Here is a 27102-nt window from a genome sequence, read left to right as displayed (position 1 = left end):
ATGGTTAAGCGTATCCCGAGTAACTTAATACGGCGTCCGAGGCTGTTTATAGCAATGGTACCGATGCGACGCGACTCCTGGCACAGATGGCGTGCTATTCAGCGTCTGGAGAGAACTGGGGCCTTGCTTCCCCGCGCAGCGTTCTTATATGTAAAGCCGCGGTGCGGACGGCTTAGGGAACGCCTGATCAAATCGGCTCTCCCGACTAGCCGCTGGGCTAGTAATGCACCACTTCAAGTTATTGAATAAATCATCGCTTCCTTTGCCGATGGCCGATGAAGCTCTCAATTTGAATGTGCAATCAGCACACAGGTAAGTAATCATAATAAAAGTCTGACGTGGCTAAGTCAAATGTTTTGGGCGAGAGAATTAATTTAATTACACTACACGCAGTAGACGAGCTCTGAACTTGCCCTTTGGAGATACGCTATCGCTATAGTTTTATAGTTATTCAATTGAAACTTCTCACATCTTTATGATTATAGCGGATCTCCCTTCTACTTAAATTTAAACACCCTAGCCTTACTTATTCGCCTACTTAATCTATCTTGCTTCCTTAATTTCTAAGACAAAAATCAGAAAATTATGAATTTCAACTAAAATTTTAATTTGTGAGATCCAAAATACTGTTTCTACTAAATTATTATGAAAAAGGAATCTAAATATAAATTTTTAAGTTTCTAGCTCTTTTCTGTTGCGCCAGTGATTTTTACAGAAAAACGTCCAAATTTCGAAAATGGTTAAAGTTATTGAACTGATATTCAACACATATTGATTTAGTATTACTCCTGACATGCTAGAAACGTTTCAGGTTATTCACTTGATTTTTAAAGTATTGCGCAACATTTATGACGTCAGAGCTAGGCTGGCACGCAATGGAAAGACTGAGTGAGTAGGCTGCTTCCCTACAACACGTGTGTGGATACTTTTGATTAGAGTGTATGTGCCTCGTGAACGTAAAGAAGAAGTTTCTGTTCCCATTCCCCTTACTGCCTCTTTTACGATCTTAAAATGCTGAAACCCACTCCAGTTGAATTGTTTTGAATAATGTCACGGCACAGAATCAGCGAGGAACTTCGTGTTTGAGAGACGTGGTGCAGGAGAGAGGGGGCCGAAGTGTGCACGGCCTCGTGCGGGCGCCGGCTACGGCCCGTGTGCGCCGCCGGCACGTGGACGCGGAGCCGGGCTGCACGTGGAGACGGGCCCGCACGTGGCCTGGGCGCTAACAGGCGCTAACTGTAATCGCTCTGGCCGCCTCTGTTCCCGCACGCCCCCACACCGGATGTCGGCGTCCGCTGCACCATTCACTGGCCGGCGCCCCACGCCTCAGCTCGCGGCTCGAGGCGCTTGCAGGTGCAGGCCGCATTTCTTCCACTCGTGCCGTGTACGCAGTTTCCTCACTGGTTCTCGCTCTCTTGAGTAGCCGGTAAGCGCACTGGTGTGCAAAACTTAAGGACAGAAGTAGCTTTGGCGTGATGTGTCACTGGCAAGTAACCTAGCCCGATGAAACTTGGATCACACGTAGAACGAACTGCTTCAGTATAGTACAGAAGGTAACTGAAAGGAATGCGGAATCAGACGAAAGGAAATGACAGATGGCTCTGAGCACTATGGGACTTAATTTCTGAGGTCATCAGTCCCCTAGAACTTAGAACTACTTAAACCTAACTAACCTAAGGACATCACACACACCCATGCCCGAGGCAAGATTCGAACCTGCGATCGTAGCGGTCGCGCGGTTCCAGACTGTAGCGCCTAGAACCGCTCGGCCACCGCGACCGGCAAAAGAAATGACACTTTTATTCAAAGATGAAGATTAGATTGAAGTCACCGCGACTCAGTCACTACAACGATGGGACACGGTGTCAGTTGTGTTTGTATGTGTGTGTGTGTGTGTGTGTGTGTGTGTGTGTGTGTGTGTGTGTGATTACCGAGTACGGCAATTCATTCACCTTCCTGCGTCCGTTGAAGCGGCTGGCAGCGGACGGTTCGGGAGAGCGATTTGGCGGTGCTGCGCCAGGTCTTCTCGAGAAATCGCAGATTAGTGATTGGTGATATGTTGTTTGATTTACTCTTGTTAAATTCTGCATGTTCTTTTGGTGAGGTCACCAGCCGTTTTGCTTTGGGGTCGTCCCACCATTCTTCTCCGTTTGCCCACCCGCGAGAAGGTGGTTGTTTATAAATTGTGTGTTCCGTTTTTCCCTTGTGGAGTAGGGGCGGATTAGAGCACCCTGCGATTCGGGTTGTTCGGTAATCTCACTATCAATCTACCGTACGTTAGTAGCTGCCTCTGTCATGTTTGTCGGATTTGGTGTGTTAACGAATTTATTGCTTGGAGTGTAACGGCCTAATACCTGAAATATGCTTTGATCTTTGGAAACATTGACATTACTGCCTATGATCTTGAGAGGCGGTATCTGTGTACTGTAGAGCATCTTAACTATTGTTTGGCCAACCTTGTAGAATTTTATATGAGATTGCATTTCGTGGACTTTTATTTAAATGATCATTTTAGTATATAAAGTTGCCACCCTTTCACCGTAAGACTTTTCGTAGAAGTTAAAATTAAGTTGCACCTTCGGTGGCAAAGTTAATATTTTAATTGTTAGTGTTTTGTACCATTTCCATTCCTCCTACGGGGGGTGCATAGTTTGTGTGCTTGTGTAAATTGTTAAAACTCTTAGTTTGAAGTTATCTGGTGTGTTGCAGTTTTGCACCAGGGTAGTCTTTCAGAGGCTGTTGTGAGCTGTGATACACACCAGCTTTACGAAGATGTAAATCATCCTTCACAGAGCCGAGTAAAGCTGCAATCCTCGTGCGGGGGCCGCAAGATCACTTTACACAGTGTTTCTCAACAGAGCTTCGTAAAGCTGGTGTGTATCAGATTCCTTGCGGAAATTGTGAGAAATCGTACATAGGTCAAACAACACGCACCGTTCATGAGAGCTCTGTGGAGCATCGAAGATACACACGTTTATTACAGCCAGACAAGTCAGCTGTGGCCGAACACTGTATTGACACAGGGAATTCCGTGAATTACAGTGATGTGAAAATTTTAACATCCACCTCTCCTTTTTGGGAATTTGTCTTCAAGGAAGCTATAGAGATTAGATTAGCCAATAATTTAATAAATGGAGATAATGGTTTTAATTTGGACAACGCATGGAATCCGGCTCTTGGGGTAATTAAACTGCAGAGAAGTCGTCATCGTGTCACCGCCGCCGATCATACATTGATAAGCGAGTCGAATGTCTGTACGCCCTCGCCACAGGCGGCGCATGTGTAAACGTATTTCTCTGCCGCCGACCAGCATCTGTGACCCGCATGCGGTGGAACATGCAGGGTGCTACAAAAAGGTACGGCCAAACTTTCAGGAAACATTCCTCACACAAAAAGAAAGAAAATATGTTATGTGGATATGTGTCCGGAAACGCTTACTTTCCATGTTAGAACTCATTTTATTACTTCTCTTCAAATCACATTAATCATGGAATGGAAACACACAGCAACAGAACGTACCAGCGTGACTTCAAACACTTTGTTACAGGAAATGTTCAAAATGTCCTCCGTTAGCGAGGATACATGCATCCACCCTTCGTCGCATGGAATCCCTGATGCGCTGATGCAGCCCTGGAGAATGGCGTATTGTATCACAGCCGTCCACAATACGAGCACGAAGAGTCTCTACATTTGGTACCGGGGTTGCGTAGACAAGAGGTTTCAAATGCTCCCATAAATGAAATTCAAGAGGGTTGACATCAGGAGAGAGTGGAGGCCATGGAACTGGTCCGCCTCTACCAATCCAACGGTCACCGAATCTGTTGCTGAGAAGCATACGAACACTTCGACTGAAATGTGCAGGGCTCCATCGTGCATGAACCACATGTTGTGTCGTACTTGTAAAGGCACATGTTCTAGCAGCACAGGTAGAGTATCCCGTATGAAATCATGGTAACGTGCTCCATTGAGCGTAGGTGGAAGAACATGGGGCCCAATCAAGACATCACCAACAATGCCTGCCCAAACGTTCACAGAAAATCTGTGTTGATGACGTGATTGCACAATTGCGTGCGGATTCTCGTCAGCCCACACATGTTGATTGTGAAAATTTACAATTTGATCACGTTGGATGAAGCCTCATCCGTAAAGAGAACATTTGCACTGAAATGAGGATTGTAACATTGTTGGATGAACCAATCGCAGAAGTGTACCCGTGGACGCCAATCAGCTGCTGATAGTGCCTGCACACGCTGTACATGGTACGGAAACAACTGGTTCTCCCGTAGCACTCTCCATACAGTGACGTGGTCAACGTTACCCTGTACAGCAGCAACTTCTCTGACGCTGACATTAGGGTTACCGTCAACTGCACGAATTGCCTCGTCCATTGCAGGTGTCCTCGTCGTTCTAGGTCTTTCCCAGTCGTGAGTCATAGGCTGGAATGTTCCGTGCTCCCTAAGACGGCGATCAATCGCTTCGAACGTCTTCTTGTCGGGACAGCTTCGTTCTGGAAATCTGTCTCGATACAAACGTACCGCGCCACTGCTATTGCCCCGTGTTAATCCATACATTAGATGGGTATCTGCCAACTCCGCAATTGTAAACATTGCACTGACTGCAAAACCACGTTCGTGATGAACACTAACCTGTTGATGCTACGTACTGATGTGCTTGATGCTAGTACTGTACAGCAATGAGTCGCACGTCAACACAAGCACCGATGTCAACATTACCTTCCTTCAACTGGGCCAACTGGCGGTGAATCGAGGAAGTACAGTACATACTGACGAAACTAAAATGAGCTCTAACATGGAAATAAAGCGTTTCCGGACACATGTCCACATAACATCTTTTCTTTGTTTGTGTGTGAGGAATGTTTCCTGAAGGTTTGGCCGTACCTTTTTGTAACACCCTGTATAAGGCCGCGCTTGGCATCTGGTCGTCAGTCTTGTGACTCACTGAGAATGGCCGGATGATACGCGGCCGAAATATCAGTGGAGGAAATTTTATTTGCGCGGTTGCATGTCCGAAATTTAATGGACTATCATCATCACCATCATCATCATCATCATCAGAGAATAACCTACGAACAGCGTCGAAGTTTTTGCCAGAAGAGCTTACAAACGGGTGCATACGGTAGGAGTACCGTTATCTGCACGCTATCGACTGCACACAAACTGCGCCTTTGTGACCGTTTTAAATTTCATGTCGGACAGGCGTCACATGCAGGCGCGTGTCGTGTCGGTGACGGCCGTGTTTGGATAGGTGCGCTGACTCACGCCGCGCGGCAACCGGAGGTGCGCCGTGTTGTGTTGCGCGCGCCTGAACCAACACTGCGGCTCTCGGCCGCCGACGGCAGGCGATTGTTCGCCGGGCGCCGCCCCCGCCTCGAGTGTCCGCCGAAACCGCGCGCGCACGTGCTCCAGTGTTTACCGGGAACTCTCATTCCGCCCGGGGGCCTGGCGCTCCCACGACATCCGAAGCGGCCCATTATCCTAAGTGTGTTCCCTCCGACGATACGGCCTAATTTCATCAAGAGAGTCTGCTTTACATCTGCCTACATCTATTCCCCGGGAGACACCTAATGGTGTGTGGTGGAGGGTACATCTGATACCACTATCTCCTCCTATTCGCGAAGGTCTCCGTATCAGCTGTAATCTCCCTGATTTTCTCGTCGCTGTCCTTTCGTGAACGTCTGTCAGAAGAAGCAATACGGTGGCTGATGCGCCTTCGAAAGAAGGCCCACTCTCTTGGAATTTTAACATCTACATCTCTCCGTGATACACAGCTTTCCTCTTGTGCAACGTCGGGGCATTGGAAATTTGTGGTAAGATCTTATGGGACCAAACTGCTGAGGTCATCGGTCCCTAACCGTACACACTACTTAATCTAACTTACTTTAACTTACGCTACGGACAACACACACACACACACACACACACCCATGTCCGAGGGAGGCCTCGAACCTCCGACGGGTGGCCGCGTGAACCGTGACAGGACGCCCTTGACCTCGCGGCTACACCGAGCGGCGCAACGAAAATGGTCCAAATGGCTCTGAGCACTATGGGACTTAACATCTGGGGTCATCAGTCCCATAGAACGTAGAACTACTTAAGGGGGGTAGGACGTCAAACGGGCCAACTTGGATCAGGAGAGGCATCACATGACATTTTAATTTCCAGTGTCTATACTTTTACAAATAAATTCATAAAACTTTGTGAGCATCACGAGGAAGGATTCAGGATTCACACTTATTGCAGTGGAAGTCCGAAAACATAAGAAAATAATCTTTTTTACGTGTGAAATTTCATCATTTTTTCACTTACTAATAGCTGCATTTGTTGCTATAGGTACACTTTTCTTCATAAGTTAGAGAGATTCTTCGATGAATTTTGCACCTGATACATACCATACTTACAGGTGTATGAAACTCTAGAATTTATTTCATTTATGAAAAAACGAATGATCTGTTGTATATTAAATTTCATGCTTAGAAAAAACACAAATTTTGTAGTTAATTACCTCAATTTTTACCACAGTTTTTAATAGATTTGGAAAATTCTAGTTTCATACGCCTTTAAGCATAGTTTGTATGCTGTGCAAAATTCATCGAACCATCTCTGTTACTTATGAAGAAAAGTGTACCTATAGCAACAAATGCTGTCAATAGTAAGTGAAAAAAAATGACGAAATTTCACACGTAAAAAAAATTACTTCGTTATGTTTTCGAACTTCCACTGCTATGAGCGTGAATTCTGAATCCTTCTTGGTCGTGCTGACAAAGTTTTATGAATTTATTTGTAAAAGTATAGTCAGTGGAAATTAAAATGTCCTGCGGTGCCTGTCCTGCTCCAAGTCGGCCCGTTTGACGTCCTACCCCCCTTAAACCTAACTAACCTAAGGACATCACACACATCCATGCCCGAGGCAGGATTCGAACCTGCGTCCGTAGCGGTCGCGCGGTTCCAGACTGAAGCGCCCAGAACCGCTCGGCCACACCGGCCGGCGCGGCGCAACGTCTGGAGTTATTTGATTTGACCATATGTGGATGAATTTCTGGTCACCCAGCGCTTGTTTGAATTAATCAGCCTGATTATTAGCGTCGCACTGTTACTAATAATTTACTCGTCACCGTAATAGCCTTCTGACAAGCAACATGACGAGGAACATGATTCGGCCAAGAGCAAAAGAAAGGCGACTTTTGTGGCAGGACCATGCGACGTAACATTTACTAACGATGTACACAAAGAGAAAAAAGAAGGGAAACAACCTCTGTCGCACAAGAGCACAAACAAGAGTAAGTGGACGACAACTCAGATTGCTAAGAACCAAGCTTTCTCTCCTTGAACAAATTAACAAGCATTCCTTTGGTGCAGCAAAGTAATATGCGTGACGTATGCCACTCGGTCTATTAGTCTGCCTGATGTACATCAATGAAGCAAAATCTTACGGTTGACCAAGCGACGTGGCACACTGAACTCGCATTCGGGAGGACGACGGTTCAAACTCGCGTCCGGCCATCCTGATTTAGGTTTTTCGTGACTTTCCTAAATCGTTTCAAGCAAATGCCAGGATGGTTCCTGTGAAAGGGCACGGCCGACTTTCTTCCCCATACTTTCCTAATCCGATGGGACCGATGCCCTCGCTGTTTGGTCCCTCCCCTGTATCAAACAACCAACCTTGCGGGTGCTCGCGAACAGTGTCTCGGGTCAGTCTTGGTACCCAAAACTTCTGCATTTCGTCTTGTGGCTGCTGCTCCCATACTGTCTGTAGTTTCTTTCAAATATACCGTCATGCAAATAGGATTCTGCCTTGACCGAACACAATTTTTTTCTTTAACGTCTAGACACCAGTTTTCTTCTTTCGGTGAAGCTTCTCCTTCGTAAGTGGGTTCGTATTCGACAGAAAATAAAATGAAGCCAATGACGGCGGTGAAAATTCACCCGAACATGTATGGGTATTAAAAGACAAAACTGTCTGCTGCTCAATCCAGAACCCTAATTCCATAACTGAGGTATCTCCTGGAAGAGGGATCCATAAGTCTACGTGTTCTTTCTCGGGAAATTGTTTATGATTAATCAGTGCGTTATTTAGATAGGGGTTTCGTTTCTACTGATTGAAGTAAAAATAAAAAGTTTAACAGAATAGCAGAAATTCATAGAAAAATGAATTTTTATCTGCACTAGCCCTAATTTGTGTAGAACTGGGAACTTTCAGGGACACAGGGTGTACCTCGTTCTCCATCAGAAATTTTTCCTTCAGAATATGAACGATGAGGAAACGCCTAATCTCCAAGCTCCAATGAAAAGGGCGAGTACAGGAGATTGTCAATGATATCCACCGATCATATCCGTCATCTGAACAGTTAATCTAAATAACGAGTTGTTTAGAAAGTATTAAGTTTTTCTGCAGTATCTGTACAACTCTGCTCCAGCGCTGATGCGATGAAAACCTGAAGAATATATGTTATTTCTCTTCCCTTAGAGCACTCTGGTAACGCACAGAGACGGGTAGTATCTAGAATGAAGAATGTCAATTAAAAGTAGGCACTGCTCATCTCTTTATTTCGAAACAGAGTACATTTCCTTTCTGCAGCGGAGTGTGTGCTGATCTGAAACATCCTGGCAAGTCGACACTGTATACCGGACTGAGACTCGATCATGGAACCCTTTCCTTTCGCGGGTTAGCACTCTGCCAAATGAGCTATTCAAGAACGACTCACGACCCGCCCTCGCTTCGTTTCTTCCTCCAGTACCTTCTCTCCTACCTTTCAAAGTTCGTTTTCACTCACTGCTGCACTGTAAATATTGTTGTTGTTGTCTTCAGTCCCTAGACTGGTTTGATGCAGCTCTCCATACTACTCTATCCTGTGCAAGCTTCTTCATCTCCCGGTACCTACTGCAACCTACATCCTTCTGAATCTGCTTGGTGTATTCATCTCTTGGTCTCCCTCTACGATTTTTACCCTCCACGCTGCCCTCCAATACTAAATTGGTGATCCCTTGATGCCTCAGAACATGTCCTACCAACCGATCCCTTCTTCTAGTCAAGTTGTGCCACAAGCTTCTCTTCTCCCCAATCCTATTCAACACCTCCTCATTAGTTATGTGATCTACCAATCTAATCTTCAGCATTCTTCTGTAGCACCACATTTCGAAAGCTTCTATTCTCTTCCTGTCCAAACTATTTATCGTCCATGTTTCACTTCCATACATGGCTACACTCCATACAAATACTTTCAGAAACGACTTCCTGACACTTAAATCTACACTCGATGTTAACAAATTTCTCTTCTTCAGAAACGCTTTCCTTGCCATTGCCAGTCTACATTTTATACCCTCTCTACTTCGACCATCATCAGTTATTTTGCTCCCCAAATAGTAAAACTCATTTACTACTTTAAGTGTCTCATTTCCTAATCTAATACCCTCAACATCACCCGACTTAATTCGACTACATTCCATTATCCTTGTTTTGCTTTTGTTGATGTTCATCTTATATCCTCCATTCAAGACACTATCCATTCCGTTCAACTGCTCTTCCAAGTCCTTTGCTGTCTCTGACAGAATTACAATGTCATCGGCGAACCTCAAAGTTTTTCTTTCTTCTCCATGGATTGTAATACCTACTCCGAATTTTTCTTTTGTTTCCTTCACTGCTTGCTCAATATACAGATTGAATAACAAATATTAGATTGTACTTATTTGTTTTTATGTGGTGCAGTGTTCGCATTTACTGCCGGACTGGTGGAGCCTACGGCGTGGCTTCCGCCGCGTGTGCCCGGACACGGCTGGGAGGCGGTTCCAGGCCAGGCGACATTCCTGCTTGATGGTCCGCAGCGCCTGCCCGCCTACCTGCCGGGCGCCGGTCACCGCCGACCACACCGCCCACCGACCGCTGCCCCACTGACAACCAGTCACCATCTACACCCCGACCTCGTTGTGGCTATTAATGACATATTATTTTCGGGAGAAGAGATGCAACTGCTGTGTGATGTCACGAATATCGCTCAGTTTCCACCATCTCAGATGCACAATTTTTATGCTGGTTACTAGTTTCAGTCTAACTACACCTCTTCAGATGTGAAATAAAATACAACAAAACAAATTAAAGACTACGTATCTGCTTTACATAAGCTGACAATGAATAAAAAATATTAGGGCGATAATTACAGAGTTTACCTCCGTAACTGACCATGCAACCGTTGATATACACATTTTTGACAGAGCAAACTCTGTTACAAGATTTATTACAATTTTAAACAGAAAACCTCGCTAGGTATGCGGTAAAAGTATCCACGCACCTCGAATGGGAGGGGAAGGGGGATGGCGTGGGGGAGGTGCAAGAAGGATCGGATGAAGAGGAACGATGACACGCGCACGGTAGAAACGTAAGTTTTACTTACGAACTTCCAACATGCCGGAGTAGCCTGGTTCAGCAACTTGTTATTCAGTATGTAAGCGTATTGTCATACCGCTGGCTAGGTTGCGGAGTATCTTTGCGGGCACCGCGTCTGTCGAGTCGAGCACGGGACACGGAACTGTTACGTTGTGTTGCGGGTAGCGCTGCACGTGAGAGGCATTATTAGTATGAAAGTTGAAGTGTTGCTGCAAGTGCTATTACAGTAAAATGATAAAATAAGCAAATGATTCAGAGGAAAGTGCGTCAAGAAGTAATTAAAAAATGAGCAGTGCCGCCGATAACGTATTTGTGTCTTACCGTATAGCATCAATCATCCGCGCCGTGTTCGGTCTCCAAGAATGAACTGATGTGAATCAGCAGAAATTAGCTACCACAAAAGAGTGCAAACAAGTGCCAGTGTCTTGTAGCGAGCGTGAGGACGTGCATTCGAACATCGCGTTTCCGCATGGTCAACAATCAGCCGCGCCGCGACGGTTACGCGCACGCTCGTACAAGTGATTTGGTGGACAGACAATCACTTAGAAGTTGGCATCAAAACTTATAACTTAGAATGTAAGCAGTGAAACCTGTGTTTTCGTATCGTCTCAGAATATAGTTGTTCATACCAGACGTAGAGCAGTGTTGTGCTTGGACGCTGAGTGGCTCATCTAACTTGCTTGCATATTACATACATAATTTCAGGCAAGCCAGCAGCCAGCTGTGGAGCAGAATGGTACCACCGCCGCGGGATTATCAGGTACGTGGTGTGGACAGGGCACACGGTCAAGGAACGACAAACAGTTACTGTTTAAAGTTCCTACCCATTTGTACTCCCGGGCGTGTTACAAGTAGACAGAAAAATCTGTCCAAGTTGTAAATTTTTAGTTTTTATTCATTCCTTGACTAGTTTCTGGCCTAGACCCATTTTCAAATCATCATTAAGTCGTAAATGGCATTTCCGAAGATGTCAAAACTCTACAGTAAACATTTACAGTTATCTGTATGCACCGTAAATGTTTACTACACAGTTTTGACATCTTCGGAAATGCCCAAAACTAGTCATGCAATGAATAAAAAGTAAAAATTGGCAACCTGGACTGGTTTTTCCTTCTACTGATAATTTTTACTGTTAACCTTTCCGTCTCTTTCCCCCACCAGTTCGCCAGTCGTTACTGTAAACTTTAAAGAACTGACAAAGCTTCTACAATCGATTTCTTAAACTCCAGTTAGTTAGTTCATTTTTAGTTATTACTCCTTTTGTTTTGTTAGATTAACTTCTAGTCACAGTAAAGATTATGTCTGCAGGTAAAACGCAGAAAGGGGCTATATCAATTTAAGTCACTGAATTCGGTGGTTTTCTAGTTTCTATTTGTATCTCTCAATTGAAATCTTATAAGAATATCCTCTTATAGGTACTCTCCGGCGCAGTAGTACTGTCGACACGTGCAGTTACTCACTAGCTGATCGCGTGACAACGGTTAGCACCACGTTGCGCAGATTTTTTTGCGTGAACTCATTTACGATGTAGATTTTAGACTTGAGCATCGGAAGTGATTTATTCGAAGAATAACGCAAACAAGAGAAAACTGAATCCGTGTTCATGCGGGGAGTGTTTGTCAAAGAAATGGAGTGAACGAAGTGTAAAAAGGTACTGCAAAGTGCCGCAAATAAACAGAATCTGACATTGAGCACATGTAAAACATTAAAATCAAAAAAACTGGCGGGGTGGTATTTGGCACTGAATATTTATCGAGAAACATGTAAGAGTCTACATTAGGATAGCGGAACGAATACTTTACGGTAGCAGGTAGGAAGCTACGTCGGGAATAGACATTGGGCACTAAATATTATCATACGGAATAGATCAGTGTATCTATAATCATAATAATTACTTATAACGCCATTCGAAGTGTTATAAAACGGTGCCACAATATCTCGCGACAGACAGAGTTACCATGATCAGTGGCGCTGGTTGTATGAATTGCCAACATATGTTAGAAAGTATCTTAGCTAACGAAAGTCATGCGTACTACTCAGAAAAGCAACTGTCTGCAAAACTGGCATTGTAAAATAGTGAAAGTGTAAAAAACAGTTCTTATGATAACACAAAAAAGCAACCAGTCACTGATCATACTGCAGTTTGTTAAGAGCTAGTAGCATCGCTGTCGGTTTTGAACCGACAAATTCAACTTCAGACATCTGTTCATGTTTAAAATTATTTGTAACTTAGGCGTTGTACATGTAACGCTGACTGTTCTCGCTGTGTCGAAAGCTACTTTGTTAGAGAGTTGTTTTCATGTTAGGTCCAATTAAAGTAAATTAGCCTTCTTCTTACATTATGACCTACTGTAAAGTACCATAACCCCAAGGAACTCGCGCCACGCCGAGAATTAGTCAGCGTCGTATGTACAGCATAAGCTACATACAATTTCAAACTTGACCTGGCGTTTGATGATAAACCTACCGGTTAGAAACCGGTCACTTCACCACTTCTTCCTAGCAAAGAGAACTGTTAGCAGTGTCTGGTTGCTGTTTTAACCTTATTTTTGGAGTTGGCCTACATTTATAACACTGACTAGTAATTACAAGCTCTACATGTGTGAGTGTGAAATCTTATGGGACTTAACTGCTAAGGTCATCAGTCCATAAGCTTACACACTACTTAACCTAAAGTATCCCAAGGGCAAACACACACGGGCGGCCGGAGGGACCGAGCGGTTCTAGGCGCTACAGTCTGGAACCGCGCGACCGCTAAGGTCGCAGGTTCGAATCCTGTCTCGGTCATGGATGTGTATGATGTCCTTAGGTTAGTTAGGTTTAAGTAGTTCTAAGTTATAGGGGACTGATGACCTCAGAAGTTAAGTCCCCTAGTGCTCAGAGCCATTTGAACCATTTTGAACCACAAACACACACACCCATGCCCGAGGTAGGACTCGAACCTCCGCCGGGACCAGCCGCACAGTCCATGACTGCAGCGCCTTAAGCCGGCCGGAGTGGCCGAGCGGTTAAAGGCGCTACAGTCTTGAACCGCACGACCGCTACGGTCGCAGGTTCGAATCCTGCCTCGGGCATGGATGTGTGCGATGTTCTTGGGTTAGTTAGGTTTAAGTAGTTCTAAGTTCTAGGGGACTTATGACCACAGCAGTTGAGTCCCATAGTGCTCAGAGCCATTTGAACCATTTTTTGCAGCGCCTTAGACCGCTCGGCACAAGCTCCACAAATCGAACCAGATTAGTTCGAAGAACCTAATAAAGTGAGGCGCAGGCCACGTGCGGTACTCACGTGGGAATGGAGGCGTAGTAGAGCAGCAGCGTCGCCACCTGGTGGCGGTCCAGCGACGCCCTGGCGACGCTCTGCGAGTCGATCATGATCAGCGGACGCCCTTTGACGTCATGCGTTCCTGCAAACAACGTAAACACCTGTCAGTCTCCCTGCGTAAAAATGTGTACTTACGAGCTCTTCACCACCGCACCTTTTCCTCAGTCGAGGCATTTGTTTAAAAGATTCCAAGTTTTTTTTAAAGGTGCTATTGTTTGCTACAGGAATAGCCCGCGACGAACTTCAAGGAGCTTTACTTCTTAAAACAAGGCGATCTTTTGTCATTCAGCCAATACGCTGTGGAGAGACTGTTTGGGCTGTCCAGCCTTCCTCTGAGGTGTTTCACCACCACCGGAGTAGAATACGTCCCGATAATTTGGAATAGGCTGGGTTTGGACTAGGTTGCAGATAGATTAGGATAGGAGTTGGGTTTCTGCCTTTCTTCATCTCATGTTAATGCTTACAGTGCGGATAACACTATCGGACAAATATTCACTTGTACGCTGAGTTCCTCGGCTGATGGCCGCAGGTATCTTTGTGACGTCAGTGATGACATCGGTGGCCGATTGTGGAGACAGATACGAGCCACTTGGAGAATCAAGACATACTGATTAAATATTGTAATGAGGCAGGATTCGGCAACGACTGGCTACTCGTAGTTTAATGGTAGTATTTTCCCACAGTTATGGGGGAAAGGTATATTCACTGGCGAAAGTGAGCGTACCCATTGAGGCAGACTCATGGCTGTGAAGATCGTGGTGGAGCAGCGTCTTCTCATCCCTCCCGTTTGGCGGCAGATTCATTCAGCCAGGACGGACAGCCGCGCCCGTGCAGCAATACTGCCCGTCTCGCGCCGACGCGGCTCACTGGCCCCCACTCGCCACCTGATGGCGTCGCCCACTTCTGGGTACTGGACTGTAGCGCCGTAACGGTATCGGCTGTTACTTAGATCGCAGTACTTCCTAATTCCCAAAAGCAAAACTCATATTACATCGCTACTCGGATTTTATTGTAATATATAGTGATGCTCCAATTATATAGGCAATCGCTTTCGCTATCACACGAAACACGTGAGTTTTTTATTGCATAGCCATCTTACTGTGAATTTCTATCGTGAAAGGTTAAAATACGCAACACTTCTGTGGCTTAGCCCCGCCCCCCTTCCACCTTCGATGGATTATTCCAGCGAAGAAAGCTAGGTACTCCTGAGAGTCACAATACACATATTTACCGAGCGAGGTGGAGCAGTGGTTAGGACACTGGACTCACATTTGGGAGGACGACGGTTCAATCCCGCGTCCTGCCATCCTGATTTAGGTTTTCCGTGATTTCCCTAAATCGCTCCAGGCAAATGCCGCGATGGTTCTTCGGAAAGGGCAAGCCCGACTTCCTTCCCGCCCTTCCTTAACATGCTGAGACCGATGACCTCGCTGTTTGGTCTCCTCCCCCAAACAACCGAACCAACCCAATTTATTATTATTATTATTATTTATTTTATGGCCTTCATTGGACCACTGTAGTCAAAAATACAAAGTTCTAAACATGTTGTTACACATGGATACAATTTGGTTCGACAATAACTTAATATATTTAGGTAATATAATTATTAGAGGCTATGCTTATATGAAAAGTGTTTTGCTCTTCTGTCTGCCCAATATTTCTTCATTCTTTCAGATATTTTCTTTCTTTCTTCATCTGAGACAACTCTTCCTGTACTCCTTTTATTGATTTTCATTTGTAGTCTGGTTTGCGGGTCTTGCAGTATTCTGGTTTTCTCTGTCTTGTTTTTTAGGTCATCTACCGTAATTTGAAGTTCTTTTATATCTTCCTTAATTTCTGTGATCCATTTAATGTCGCTCTTGCTATTCCACAATTTTTGTATTATTTTTTTTACTAATTCTGTTTTCTGGAGTTCTCATCAGATGTCCAAAGAATGAGATGCGTTTCTTCCTGATTGTGCTTATGACTGGTTCTATTTTCTTATATACTGTTTCATTTGATGCTATTCTCCAATGTCCATTTATTTTATACTATTTATTTATACATGTCCTAATTATTCTTCTTTCTATTTTTAGTATTCTGTCAATTTCTGCTGTATTAGTTGTTTTGAAGATAGTTTCAGCTGCATACGTTATTTCTGGTTGTGTAACTGTTTTATAGTGTTTTAATTTTGCATCTATAGACAGGCTTTTTTTGTTGTATGTAGTTTTGGTAATGTAATTTGCATAGTTCAGTTTTTTTTATCCTATTTTGCCATGATGGCTTCTCATTTAGATTGTATGTTATTATTTCGCCTAAATATTTAAATTTATCAACAATTTTGATTTTCTGTTCTCCTATTGTAATTTTGTTTGCAAGTGGTGGATCAGTTAACATAATCTCCGTTTTTCAAATGATATTATAAGGCCTACTTTCTCTGCTATTTCTTGTAGTGATTTCACTTGTTGCCTGGCTTCTTGAACGGTGTTGGCTAGGAGAGCAAGATCATCAGCGAATCCCAAGCAGTTGAAGCTAATATCATCTTTTGCACTTCCAATTCTTATCCTCTTTGGATTGTCCTTGTACCATTCTCTCATTATGTATTCCAGTGCACAGTTGAAAAGTAATGGTGATAGGCAGTCACCTTGTCTTAAGCCTGTTTTTATGAGGAATGGTTCCGAAATTTCTCCTCTAAACTTCACTTTTGATTTGGTGTTGGTTAGAGTGAGTTGTATTATTTTAATTAGTTTTGGATGGAGTCCTAGATTTCTTAAAATTTTTAATACTGAAGGTCTGTGGAGACAGTCATATGCCTTCTTAAAATCTACAAATGTTATTGCCAGAGGTTTGTTTCGTTTCTTGTAGTATGCCATAATCAATTTTAAACTAATTATCTGCTCTGCACTGCTTCTCCATGGTCTGAAACCTCCCTGATATTCCCCTAACTCCTGTTCTAATTGCTCCTTGATTCTTTCATATAGGATCTTGGATAGAATTTTATATGTGCAATCTAGGAGAGAGATTCCTCTGTAGTTGTCTGGGTTGCTCTTATTTCCCTTTTTGTGTAGTGGGTGGATGATAGCTGTGGTCCAATGTTCGGGAAATTGTTCTGTTACCCAAATTTTTGTTAGAGCCATGTGTAAGGAGGTCTTGACTGTGTCACTTGCATATTTCCACATTTCAACAAAAACCTGATCTTCTCCACATGCCTTATAATTTTTTTGTTCTTTAAGAATTTCTTCTACTTCTTGGAAAGTTGGAGGGTCTAGTTTGTTAGGTTTGGTTTTTATTGGGGTATTTATGTTGATTTGTAAGGGTTCTTTGGGTTCCTCGCAATTCAGAAGTTTGTAAAATGCTTTTGCCATGATTTCTGCATTTTCCTTGTTACTGTGTGTCATTCTTCCATCTTCATCTTTCAGTATTAGTGTAGGGGCCTCATATTGTTGTAGTTGTTTCCCAAAGATTTTGTAGTAGTTCCTGGAGTTGGTTTTATGATAATTACCTTCTATAGACTTTATAATATCTTTATGAAATCCTCTCTTGATTCTTCTAATATTTTGAGTGAATTTCTTTCTTTCATTTTTTAGGTTGATGGCATTTTCTTCAGTTTTATGTGTTTGAAACTTTAACCATGCTTGGTGTCTATCTTCACGGAATTTGTCACATTCTGATGTCCACCATGCATGTTTCCTTCGTGGGTTCAAGGGAGCTAGATTCTCTGCTTCTTTTTTAAGATTAGGCACTAGTTGTTCTAGATCATCTGTTAATTTGATGGTTTGTGTTATTTGTTGGTATTTATTATTTTTAATTAGCTGATGTGAGTCAAACCTCCTTTTTATACACACATTTCACAAAATAATGATTAAGACAAAAAACCGGACAATTCAGTTGCGAGTACGACTCACCCTTTGAGGGTTGGTACATACACACACAAACAATTTAACATTGTCCGAACACGCTTTGAAGGCCCAGTGATACCGACCAGCCGCCGTGTCATCCTCACTCTTAGGCTTCACAGGATACGGATACGGAAGGGCATGTGGTCAGCACACCGCTCTCCCGGCAATTACCAATTTTCGTGAAAGATGGGTCTACCTCAATCAAGAGCGTCACATTGGATGAGTGTAACCCGCTTGCCAACAGTAATTACGTCTGTAGATGATAACAACTTCGTGTAACTCAGTGGCCCGGTGCAAGTCTTTCTACTGGATCCCGCTTCAGCGACTTGCGTGTCCGTAACCAGTTTTGCAAATGGGGTAAGAAGACGCACAGTTTAACGTGGTATACGAACTACGTCTTGCTTCTGGTTACTCCTCACATGAAGAGTGAAGACTAGTTTAAAACGAAAAATGAAAAATCCGTGATTCGACCCAAATTCCATCCCGCGATCTTTCGGTTTCCAGACATTCGCTTTACCGGTACGCCACCAAGCTCAGTATATATAGATACTTCATTTATAGTTTTTGATCAATGAGTTTGCGATTATCGACTTATGTGACGTATATCGCCGTATCTGTCGACTGCAATGACTTAGAAGCTTGAAGTTTTCACACAGCCAAGAAATCGTAGACTTAAGTATCTGACGTAAATTTCAAACTGATACTTCTACTCATTCCTCACAAAATGGGGCTTAATAGTGGCTCAGACAGACAGATAAGAAACAGGCGGACAAAGAAAGTGATCCCGTAAGGGTTCCGTCCCTACCGGTTGAGGTACAGAACCCCAAAAACGACGAGCACATGGGATTTATGTTATAGGGTGCATAGTAATTAACCCTTCCCAGCCCAGTGGTTCCGACTGGACACATTACAGGTTTTAGATATTTCTGCAGTATCCACGATAGCCCACTGGTTCCACACAGCACCAGTGCGTTGTAGCGTGTAAACTACATCACTAGATAGCAGCACGAAGAGAATAAGGAGTACTGAGTCCATGTGGACACATCAGAAAGAAACCGCACCAATTTAGACAAAATTTTTTTGAAATCGTGTTTAATACGTTTCTTGAAGAATCTACAAGTCAAAAATAATATTTTAAATATTTTTTCTAATGCAGCATAAAATTTCGGCTGGAAAGGGTTAATAATGGAAACTAAAAAGGGTGAAAATTTACCATAATAAAAGCAAAGTTCACAAAGGAGCCATCTGGTAGGTAATCGTGAATGTGTTGTTACGAGACACCACTGACCTGAGTGTGAAATATTGTCACAGACAGAAAAAATGTGCTCGAAGCTTGAACTTTTCAGTTAAGTCCCATCTAATTGCGCTCATATATCGCCCACGGCCTACCTTAACATGAAATACAACACTACATCAGTAATCTAATGCACACGTGTATCTCTTAAAGGAGGTATTACAGGCATCGTTCTTGCATTTGGATGGAATAAGGCACTCGCCTCTTTGTCTCTGCAATGAATTACAAATTCCTCCAAACATTCATGGCAAGTGGCAGCACCACAAATCGATTGTATATAAAGCGTATCGCGAAGAAGTGTAAAACAGTGCAGTAGTTATAATAATTAGGAAACGGAGCGATTTATCCGACGTCCAAAAGGGGATGATCATTGGCTTTCGGGCCAAGGATTCCCGAAACGGCTAAGTTCATAAACCATTCGCGCGCCGTGGTTAAAGTATACCGTGCCTGGCAAAATGGCGTCCTCAGATTCAACAGATATATAATTTCTCTTCCAGTGATGAAAACTTAATAACTGAAACCAGCCAAAAATAAAGTTACATATATGCAGATGATGGCTAAAAAAATGCTTTCCTTTAAATAAATTTCAACAATGGGCTACATGGTGTCTACCACAGATCACTCTAATCACCATTTACAGCTCCAACAATATTATTTCTGAAGATGCAGACTTGTCGCATAACATGGTAAAAACAACAAAGCTTCAAAATGTCACGATACTCGCCACACCCGTTCATTACGTATGCTCTTCCTTACTAAGGGGCTTCAGAGCGGAGAGTAACTGCATCTCCTTTACTGTACGTTTCTACTAGGCTGTTCGAGGATCCTCAGATTTCTAATTGGCGGTGGACATTCAAAATAACTTAGTGATTTGCAATCTAGCAAAAACGTCGCTTTCAAAATAACGTGCAATTTCGTAACAAATCATAGGGCGGGTACCTCTCCAGAAAAACGACGTGTTCGAGGACAGGGCCGGAGAAACTGGTGGGACACGCACCAGTGCGTACGTCGCCTCTCTTCGCCTCTCCCTGCGGCCTGGACGCGCGCGATTGCAGACGATCGGGAAAGGCGGCCAGAAGGAAGGCGCAGCACGGGGCCGACGGCGACCCGCTTCCCACGGCTGACCTTGCATCGGCAGGGACGATGCCCGGGGGTCACCACCTGTCACGCTGCCGGCTAACCCCGTTGCCCGCCTCTGTCGGCCCTCCATCGCTCCAGCACCGACACCGCCTGCGCTCTTCTCCACCGGCCGCGCACAACCGTTCTGCGGGTAGCATACCTCGCAGCCGTCGCGGCTCGATAGAGCGGCAAAACGTCGTCTCTTTGCAACGTTTAAGGACAACGATTTGCTCAGCGCTACAATCTACAGAATTGCGCTCTGTTACGGGCTGCGAACGAGTTTGTTAGCAGTGGAGGTACCATCGTTCGTACCGTTTTGTAACTTAGGCAGCGCTTGTACCGTGTTGTAACTTCCGTATTTTCCTGCCACACATTTTTAGAGTTATCGAGTGTGTCTTTTGCTGGGCTAATATAGACGAGACGAATTACGACGGTACTGCAAGGTGCCTCCAAAGTTTATTCTAGAACAACGTTGTAATATTTTCATGGCAGGTTATATGTCTTTTCGTCCAATAAGATCACCTTGCAGCGGATATACGAGGGTGAGTCAAATGAAAACCTTAAATTTGTAATAACAAATCGAAATTTCGCGCCGTTATCCTGTAAGTTGGTAAGCGTGCTACAAACAGCGTGCAGAATGACCTGTAGGTGGCAGTATAGTGCAGATGCACACATACCGTCGCAGGATCAGTATAAAGATGGCCGCCCCACTTGCGACTTGCGCCAGGGAAGAACAGCGTTCTGTTCCTCGGTTTTTGCGTAGTGAAGGTGTGAAATCTATTGAAATTCATCGGCGAATGAAGGTTCAGTACGGTGATGCATGTTTGTCACAGCAGCAAGTCTATGAATGGAGTAGGAAGTTCGCAAATGGTGTGACTTCAGTGGAAGATGCTCCTCGTCCAGGTCAGGCACAACGAGTTGTGACTCCACAGAACATTGCAGCGGTTGAAGCCATAGTGAAGGAAAACCGCCGAGTGACACTGAATGACGCAATGGGAGGAAAGAAGTTCCGTTCTGATGAAGAGGTACGCCACGCGGTGTATGAGTGGTTGCGCGGACTACCAAAAGAATTTTTTTGTAAAGGAATTTATGCACTTGGTAAGTGCTAGAGGACTTGAACTGAGCTTGGGGAGATTATGTTGAAAAGTGATACAGCTTTGTACCACATCTGCGCAAATAATATTTTAAAAAATATTTAAGGTTTTCATTGACTCACCCTCGTAATATTGATGAAAGATTCTTAAAAGTCGTTTTATAATCTCTCTAGAAGCGGCATGCTTGTCACGCTCGCACCTGCATTACTTTCTGCAGCTGGCAATCTGGCAAAATACCGGTAGAGCAACTGTCGAGATTGCAGCGAAGGCACTGGCAATATGAAGCTTTGATGCGCTCCTTGAGACGTAATCTCGTGGCTAAACGGATATAGTACTGCACCTTAATGGCACCTGTTCGTGTTCACGTTTGATTTTCAAATTTAAAAAAAAATCTGTGATCTCTGTCTGGCAAAAAAATTAATTTTACCTCGGATTATTAGCATATTTTTGCTTACTGCAATGTTCAGTGTGTTATATGAAAGGGGTCCTTTTAAATAATTATATGGGCAAAAATTTTATAACAAAGTATGTAATATTAAGTTTATGAGTTCCAGCAATTAGTTTAGAAAGTGAATTTTTTTAAAGAAAAAGTGACTTATAATTGCTGAAAGGGATGGTGTCTATGAAAAGAGCCCGAATAATCGTGTACCAGTGCAGCTTCTTTTAGGCAAATGAAGGACAGGGGTGAACAGAATTGTGACTACGAAATCAGAACAAATTGCAGTGACAAAATACGTTCCGATTTGCCATATGCAAAATCTCTAAACTGAAGGATAGGTGGTGACTAGAATTGTGACTACGAAATTAGAACAACATACGTACCGATTTACCACCCCTAGAATTACTTTAACACTGCTTCAGCAGGTGTACCGTACTTTCTTCTCGTAAACTTAACTGAACTTAGTTATGTTAACAAAAATTATGTGTTGTAATGGTACTTGAATTACTTAACCATTACGGCACCTCACCTCAACCTCTCGATACCAGCAATATTCTACTCTGTTTCTGTAAAGTAGTTAACAAATTTCTGAGACAACACTCAGATTTGATTTCATTAATGTAGAGGTACTTTGATACATCGATATGTTTACATTGCAATGATATTATTCTTATGTGAATTCTTTCTTTTGTCACTATTATCTTTGACGCACTTGTAAATCTGATTTATTAGGGTGTAAAGTCTTGGTCGTCATGTTGAAAAGACGCAAATTGTAGTCAGTTTATAAAATGTGAACTTTAACAGTGAGGAAGATATTTTCAAGTATGTTTTATATTGTGAAGTGATGTTTTGTGAGTTACGTGATATTGCAACAAAAGTAATAAAAAAGAAGTGTAACTTAAATTCTGAGTGCTGATTACTTTTTACATCACCATTGTGCTAACTTGCAAAAGTTTAATCTTCAAGAATGGTTTATGAAACACATCTATAAAACTTTTGAACATCGCAGAATAACACCTAGGCCTCTTTGCATCCGAGCTTGGAATCATCACCACCTAGATTTTCGACGATTGAGCCATGAGTTCACAACGAGACCAGCGTGGGAAACACGAAAAGATGAGTGCATAGTTTATTCATTATTTCATGAAATGACTTTATTAACTGTGCTCTAATGACACCTAACACATAATGTAACGTTGTTGTTGCCCAAAAATGCAATATTTAGCAGCGTGAGCAACACTACAATCATAATTAAATTTTACCTTTGTTGTGTTAGGGTTGTTAGAGTGTCTTTGAACTGACATTCCCTAAATGAAACAGAAAACAAAAAATATTACTTGGTAAATTATTAAAGTTGTAAATCCACTTTTCATTCAGAACCAAGCAGTAAATAAGAGAAGCGAAGGCTGTGTTCAAAACGGTTTCCTAGTCGCCAGTCGAAATTTCATTAGATGCCATCTACCGCGATGCATTACTATGGTCTTTCAGCAGCTGTTATTAACTGCTTTTCGGCCTTACACATTTTCTAAAAATCGTCAAATCATCCATCCGTGTAATATCAAACACTAACCAATGAAAAAAAAGTCAAAACATGCATGCAGTAAGTACCGCATCGATGCAGAAATCTTGCACGTTACGGTCAGTTAAGTAAAAAAGTTGTGGCTTTAAATGAATTTTTCGGGCCGCAAGTAATTGGGAATGATTAGCATAGGACATCACACGACGCTGCTGCGTGCCAACGGCTCAAACAAATGCAGAGAAGGACTCATGTACTAAAAGAAAAGACATAAACGCGAAAAATGCAGGCCTTAAACTTCCGGAGAACGATGAAGTATAAAAGGTAAAAAAGGAACAACGATAAAACAAACAGTCGTCCTATATTATATAGTCCGAACACACGTCACGGTTGAAAACAAAATTTAATAAAATTACTGCAGTTACCGGTAAAAATTACCACGATAAAGTGTGTTTCCGATAAATTAATCAGATCTTCCTACCATCTTGAGTCCATCGAAGCAACGTTCACCTATACCGATTTCTGGAATGGCAGATACAGTATATGACAGAAGACAGGTGATCAAATTCTTTACAACAGAAAAAAAGTTAAATGACTGAGTAGTTACTGATTAAGCTACGGCAATCCTACACGATGAGTGAATGCTATGGACGGTCACTGCGCATACCTGGGCAGGTACTCTTAACTAAAAATCGGATGCTTTTTACAGACAGCTGTTTTTTTTTAATTTATTCTTACATTGGGGAGCTTTAGACTCACAGCAGGTTCACCTCCAGTTGGTGGGTATTTACATGCAATTTACACTTCATTCTACATGCAGCTAGTCTCTAGAATCATGGTTCTCGTTAAAATAGTTGAATATGTATAGATTTGGTATTTTAACACATAAATAAAGGATTGCGTTGTTATTTTGTTGCTGAGACGTTGCGTAATTCCTGATGTTTGTGAAATGAAGAGTGGCCCTTTAAAAGCCTCCATTACACACAAACACGGAAAAGATTGCACTTAGATGCACTTATTTTAACAACTTTCGTACAGTTATTTGACTTACGCCCTGCAAATGACAAGCTGTGAGAGAGGACACTTTGTCACGTCAAGGTCTTCGGCCTGCTAGAGTGAGTTGTCGAAAGGTATTATACGTAGTTGAGAATGAGGATAGCGTAACTAAACGTAATTCTACAATTTCCTTACACATACTGTCCTTAACGGCACTTAGCACTAAGTCAACAGTATCACTGCAAACTCTGCTGGGCAAATGTACTGTACATCACATGCTAAACGGCTCTGAGCACTATGGGACTTAACTGCTGTGGTCATCAGTCCCCTAGAACTTAGAACTACTTAAACCTAACCAGCCTAAGGACATCACACGGATCCATGCCCGAGGCAGGATTCGAACCTGCGATCGTAGCTGTCACGCGGTTCCAGGCTGAAGCGCCTATAACCGCTCGGCCACCCCGGCCGGCATCACATGCTAGGTCCTTGAATCAGTTCTGTGTTCAGTTCATCAACTTCCCCGGGTATTTATCCTACCGACAGTGCCTAATACGAGGAGCATTCAATAAGACTGCAACACTTTTTTTTCCTGAAAGGAGGTTGGTTTCATTCAGGATTCCAACAACCATATTATTACCCACTCTTCTGACTACAATACTATATTTTTGAGCATAGTCTCCGTGAAATGCGACGGCCTTACGCCACCTTACTGGGACGGCCTGTATGACCGCACGCTACCACCCTACTGGTCGACGTCGGAGGCAACGTCTTGCTGCATCAGTAACCTCCCCCTTAGCCACAAACTCTTCCCGCGTGGTGCATCCTTCATTGGGCGAAACTTGTTGCTCGTTATGGTTTTCTGATACGCGGCCAGGAATCCGGCAGCCAACACACATTTGAGTACCGCAACTGGTCGAAGTGTGTGTCAGCACCACCAACAGAACGTCCAGTCGTGCGGCGACGTGTTTTACTGTGACCCGCAGATCACCTCGAATGAGAGTGTCCGCACGATCCAACACTGCAGGAGCCACAGCCGTGTGCGGCCGGCTGGCAGGCGAGAATCGGACAGGTTTCCGGGACCTTGTTGCGATGAGAGCAGACGCCTCGCCCACCAACTCACCGTGCTTTTGATCAGTGCCAGGTCTCCGTAGACATTCCGCAAGCACCTATGAATATTGGCGATGCTCTGGTTTTCCACCACAAGAAACACTATGACAGCTCTCTGCTTGCTACCCTGCTCCGTTACAGACGTCAGCCTGAAGGCTGCAAATAGCGCCACCACATATCGGAACTTCATGAAACTGTGGGGGCTGAAGCAGAAATATTCCGGGATGTCACAAAACAAATTTCGTATTTTTCCAACTGAAATTGGCCAAGAAAAAAAGTGTTGATTACTTACTGAACGTCCTTCGTAGTACCGCTTTAATCATTCCATCAGTAGGATGTGGATAGTGACATCAAATTTCTTTATAAAAAGTCTGGATGCTTTAGGTAGTTTGATTAACTAAGTAAAATTCAGCAACTGCGGCATAACTGCGTGTACAAACAGTGATCCAATACTGTAAAATGCTTTTTTATTCCAGTCTCTGATCACAAATGAATTCTTTAGACGATTTACTACTGTACCTCAGTAGCTAGTTGGCAATAATCACTATGTGGTCGATGTGGCCTATTCTACAACATACACTCCTGGAAATTGAAATAAGAACACCGTGAATTCATTGTCCCAGGAAGGGGAAACTTTATTGACACATTCCTGGGGTCAGATACATCACATGATCACACTGACAGAACCACAGGCACATAGACACAGGCAACAGAGCATGCACAATGTCGGCACTAGTACAGTGTATATCCACCTTTCGCAGCAATGCAGGCTGGTATTCTCCCATGGAGACGATCGTAGAGATGCTGGATGTAGTCCTGTGGAACGGCTTGCCATGCCATTTCCACCTGGCGCCTCAGTTGGACCAGCGTTCGTGCTGGACGTGCAGACCGCGTGAGACGACGCTTCATCCAGTCCCAAACATGCTCAATGGGGGACAGATCCGGAGATCTTGCTGGCCAGAGTAGTTGACTTACACCTTCTAGAGCACGTTGGGTGGCACGGGATACATGCGGACGTGCATTGTTCTGTTGGAACAGCAAGTTCCCTTGCCGGTCTAGGAATGGTAGAACGATGGGTCCGATAACGGTTTGGATGTACCGTGCACTATTCAGTGTCCCCTCGACGATCACCAGTGGTGTACAGCCAGTGTAGGAGATCGCTCCCCACACCATGATGACGAGTGTTGGCCCTGTGTGCCTCGGTCGTATGCAGTCCTGATTGTGGCGCTCACCTGCACGGCGCCAAACACGCATACGACCATCATTGGCACCAAGGCAGAAGCGACTCTCATCGCTGAAGACGACACGTCTCCATTCGTCCCTCCATTCACGCCTGTCGCGACACCACTGGAGGCAGGCTGCACGATGTTGGGGCGTGAGCGGAAGACGGCCTAACGGTGTGCGGGACCGTAGCCCAGCTTCATGGAGACGGTTGCGAATGGTCCTCGCCGATACCCCAGGAGCAACAGTGTCTCTAATTTGCTGGGAAGTGGCGGTGTGGTCCCCTACGGCACTGCGTAGGATCCTACGGTCTTGGCGTGCATCCGTGCGTCGCTGCGGTCCGGTCCCAGGTCGACGGGCACGTGCACCTTCCGCCGACCACTGGCGACAACATCGATGTATTGTGGAGACCTCACGCCCCACGTGTTGAGCAATTCGGCGGTACGTCCACCCGGCCTCCCGCATGCCCACTATACGCCCTCGCTCAAAGTCCGTCAACTGCACATACGGTTCACGTCCACGCTGTCGCGGCATGCTACCAGTGTTAAAGACTGCGATGGAGCTCCGTATGCCACGGCAAACTGGCTGACACTGACGGCGGCGGTGCACAAATGCTGCGCAGCTAGCGCCATTCGACGGCCAACACCGCGGTTCCTGGTGTGTCCGCTGTGCCGTGCGTGTGATCATTGCCTGTACAGCCCTCTCGCAGTGTCCGGAGC

The 27102-nt window shown here is 44.1% G+C and overlaps 1 protein-coding gene across 1 annotated transcript in view; it reads right to left on the bottom strand.

Annotated features, from left to right (window-relative positions):
- Positions 1–27102, bottom strand: part of LOC124613813 (uncharacterized protein KIAA1755 homolog) — a 147864-nt gene that overhangs the window by 7167 nt on the left and 113595 nt on the right. Inside the window, exon 3 of the mRNA XM_047142535.1 lies at positions 13684–13801. Within this exon, the coding sequence (XP_046998491.1) occupies positions 13684–13801 (118 nt within the window). The remainder of the gene's footprint in view (positions 1–13683; positions 13802–27102) is intronic.

This window comes from Schistocerca americana, chromosome 4 (genome assembly GCF_021461395.2).
Source record: "Schistocerca americana isolate TAMUIC-IGC-003095 chromosome 4, iqSchAmer2.1, whole genome shotgun sequence".
Classification (NCBI taxonomy): Eukaryota; Metazoa; Arthropoda; class Insecta; order Orthoptera; family Acrididae; genus Schistocerca; species Schistocerca americana.
Note: the sequence above shows the minus strand (reverse complement) of the source record. Positions and strands in the feature narration are given on the sequence as shown.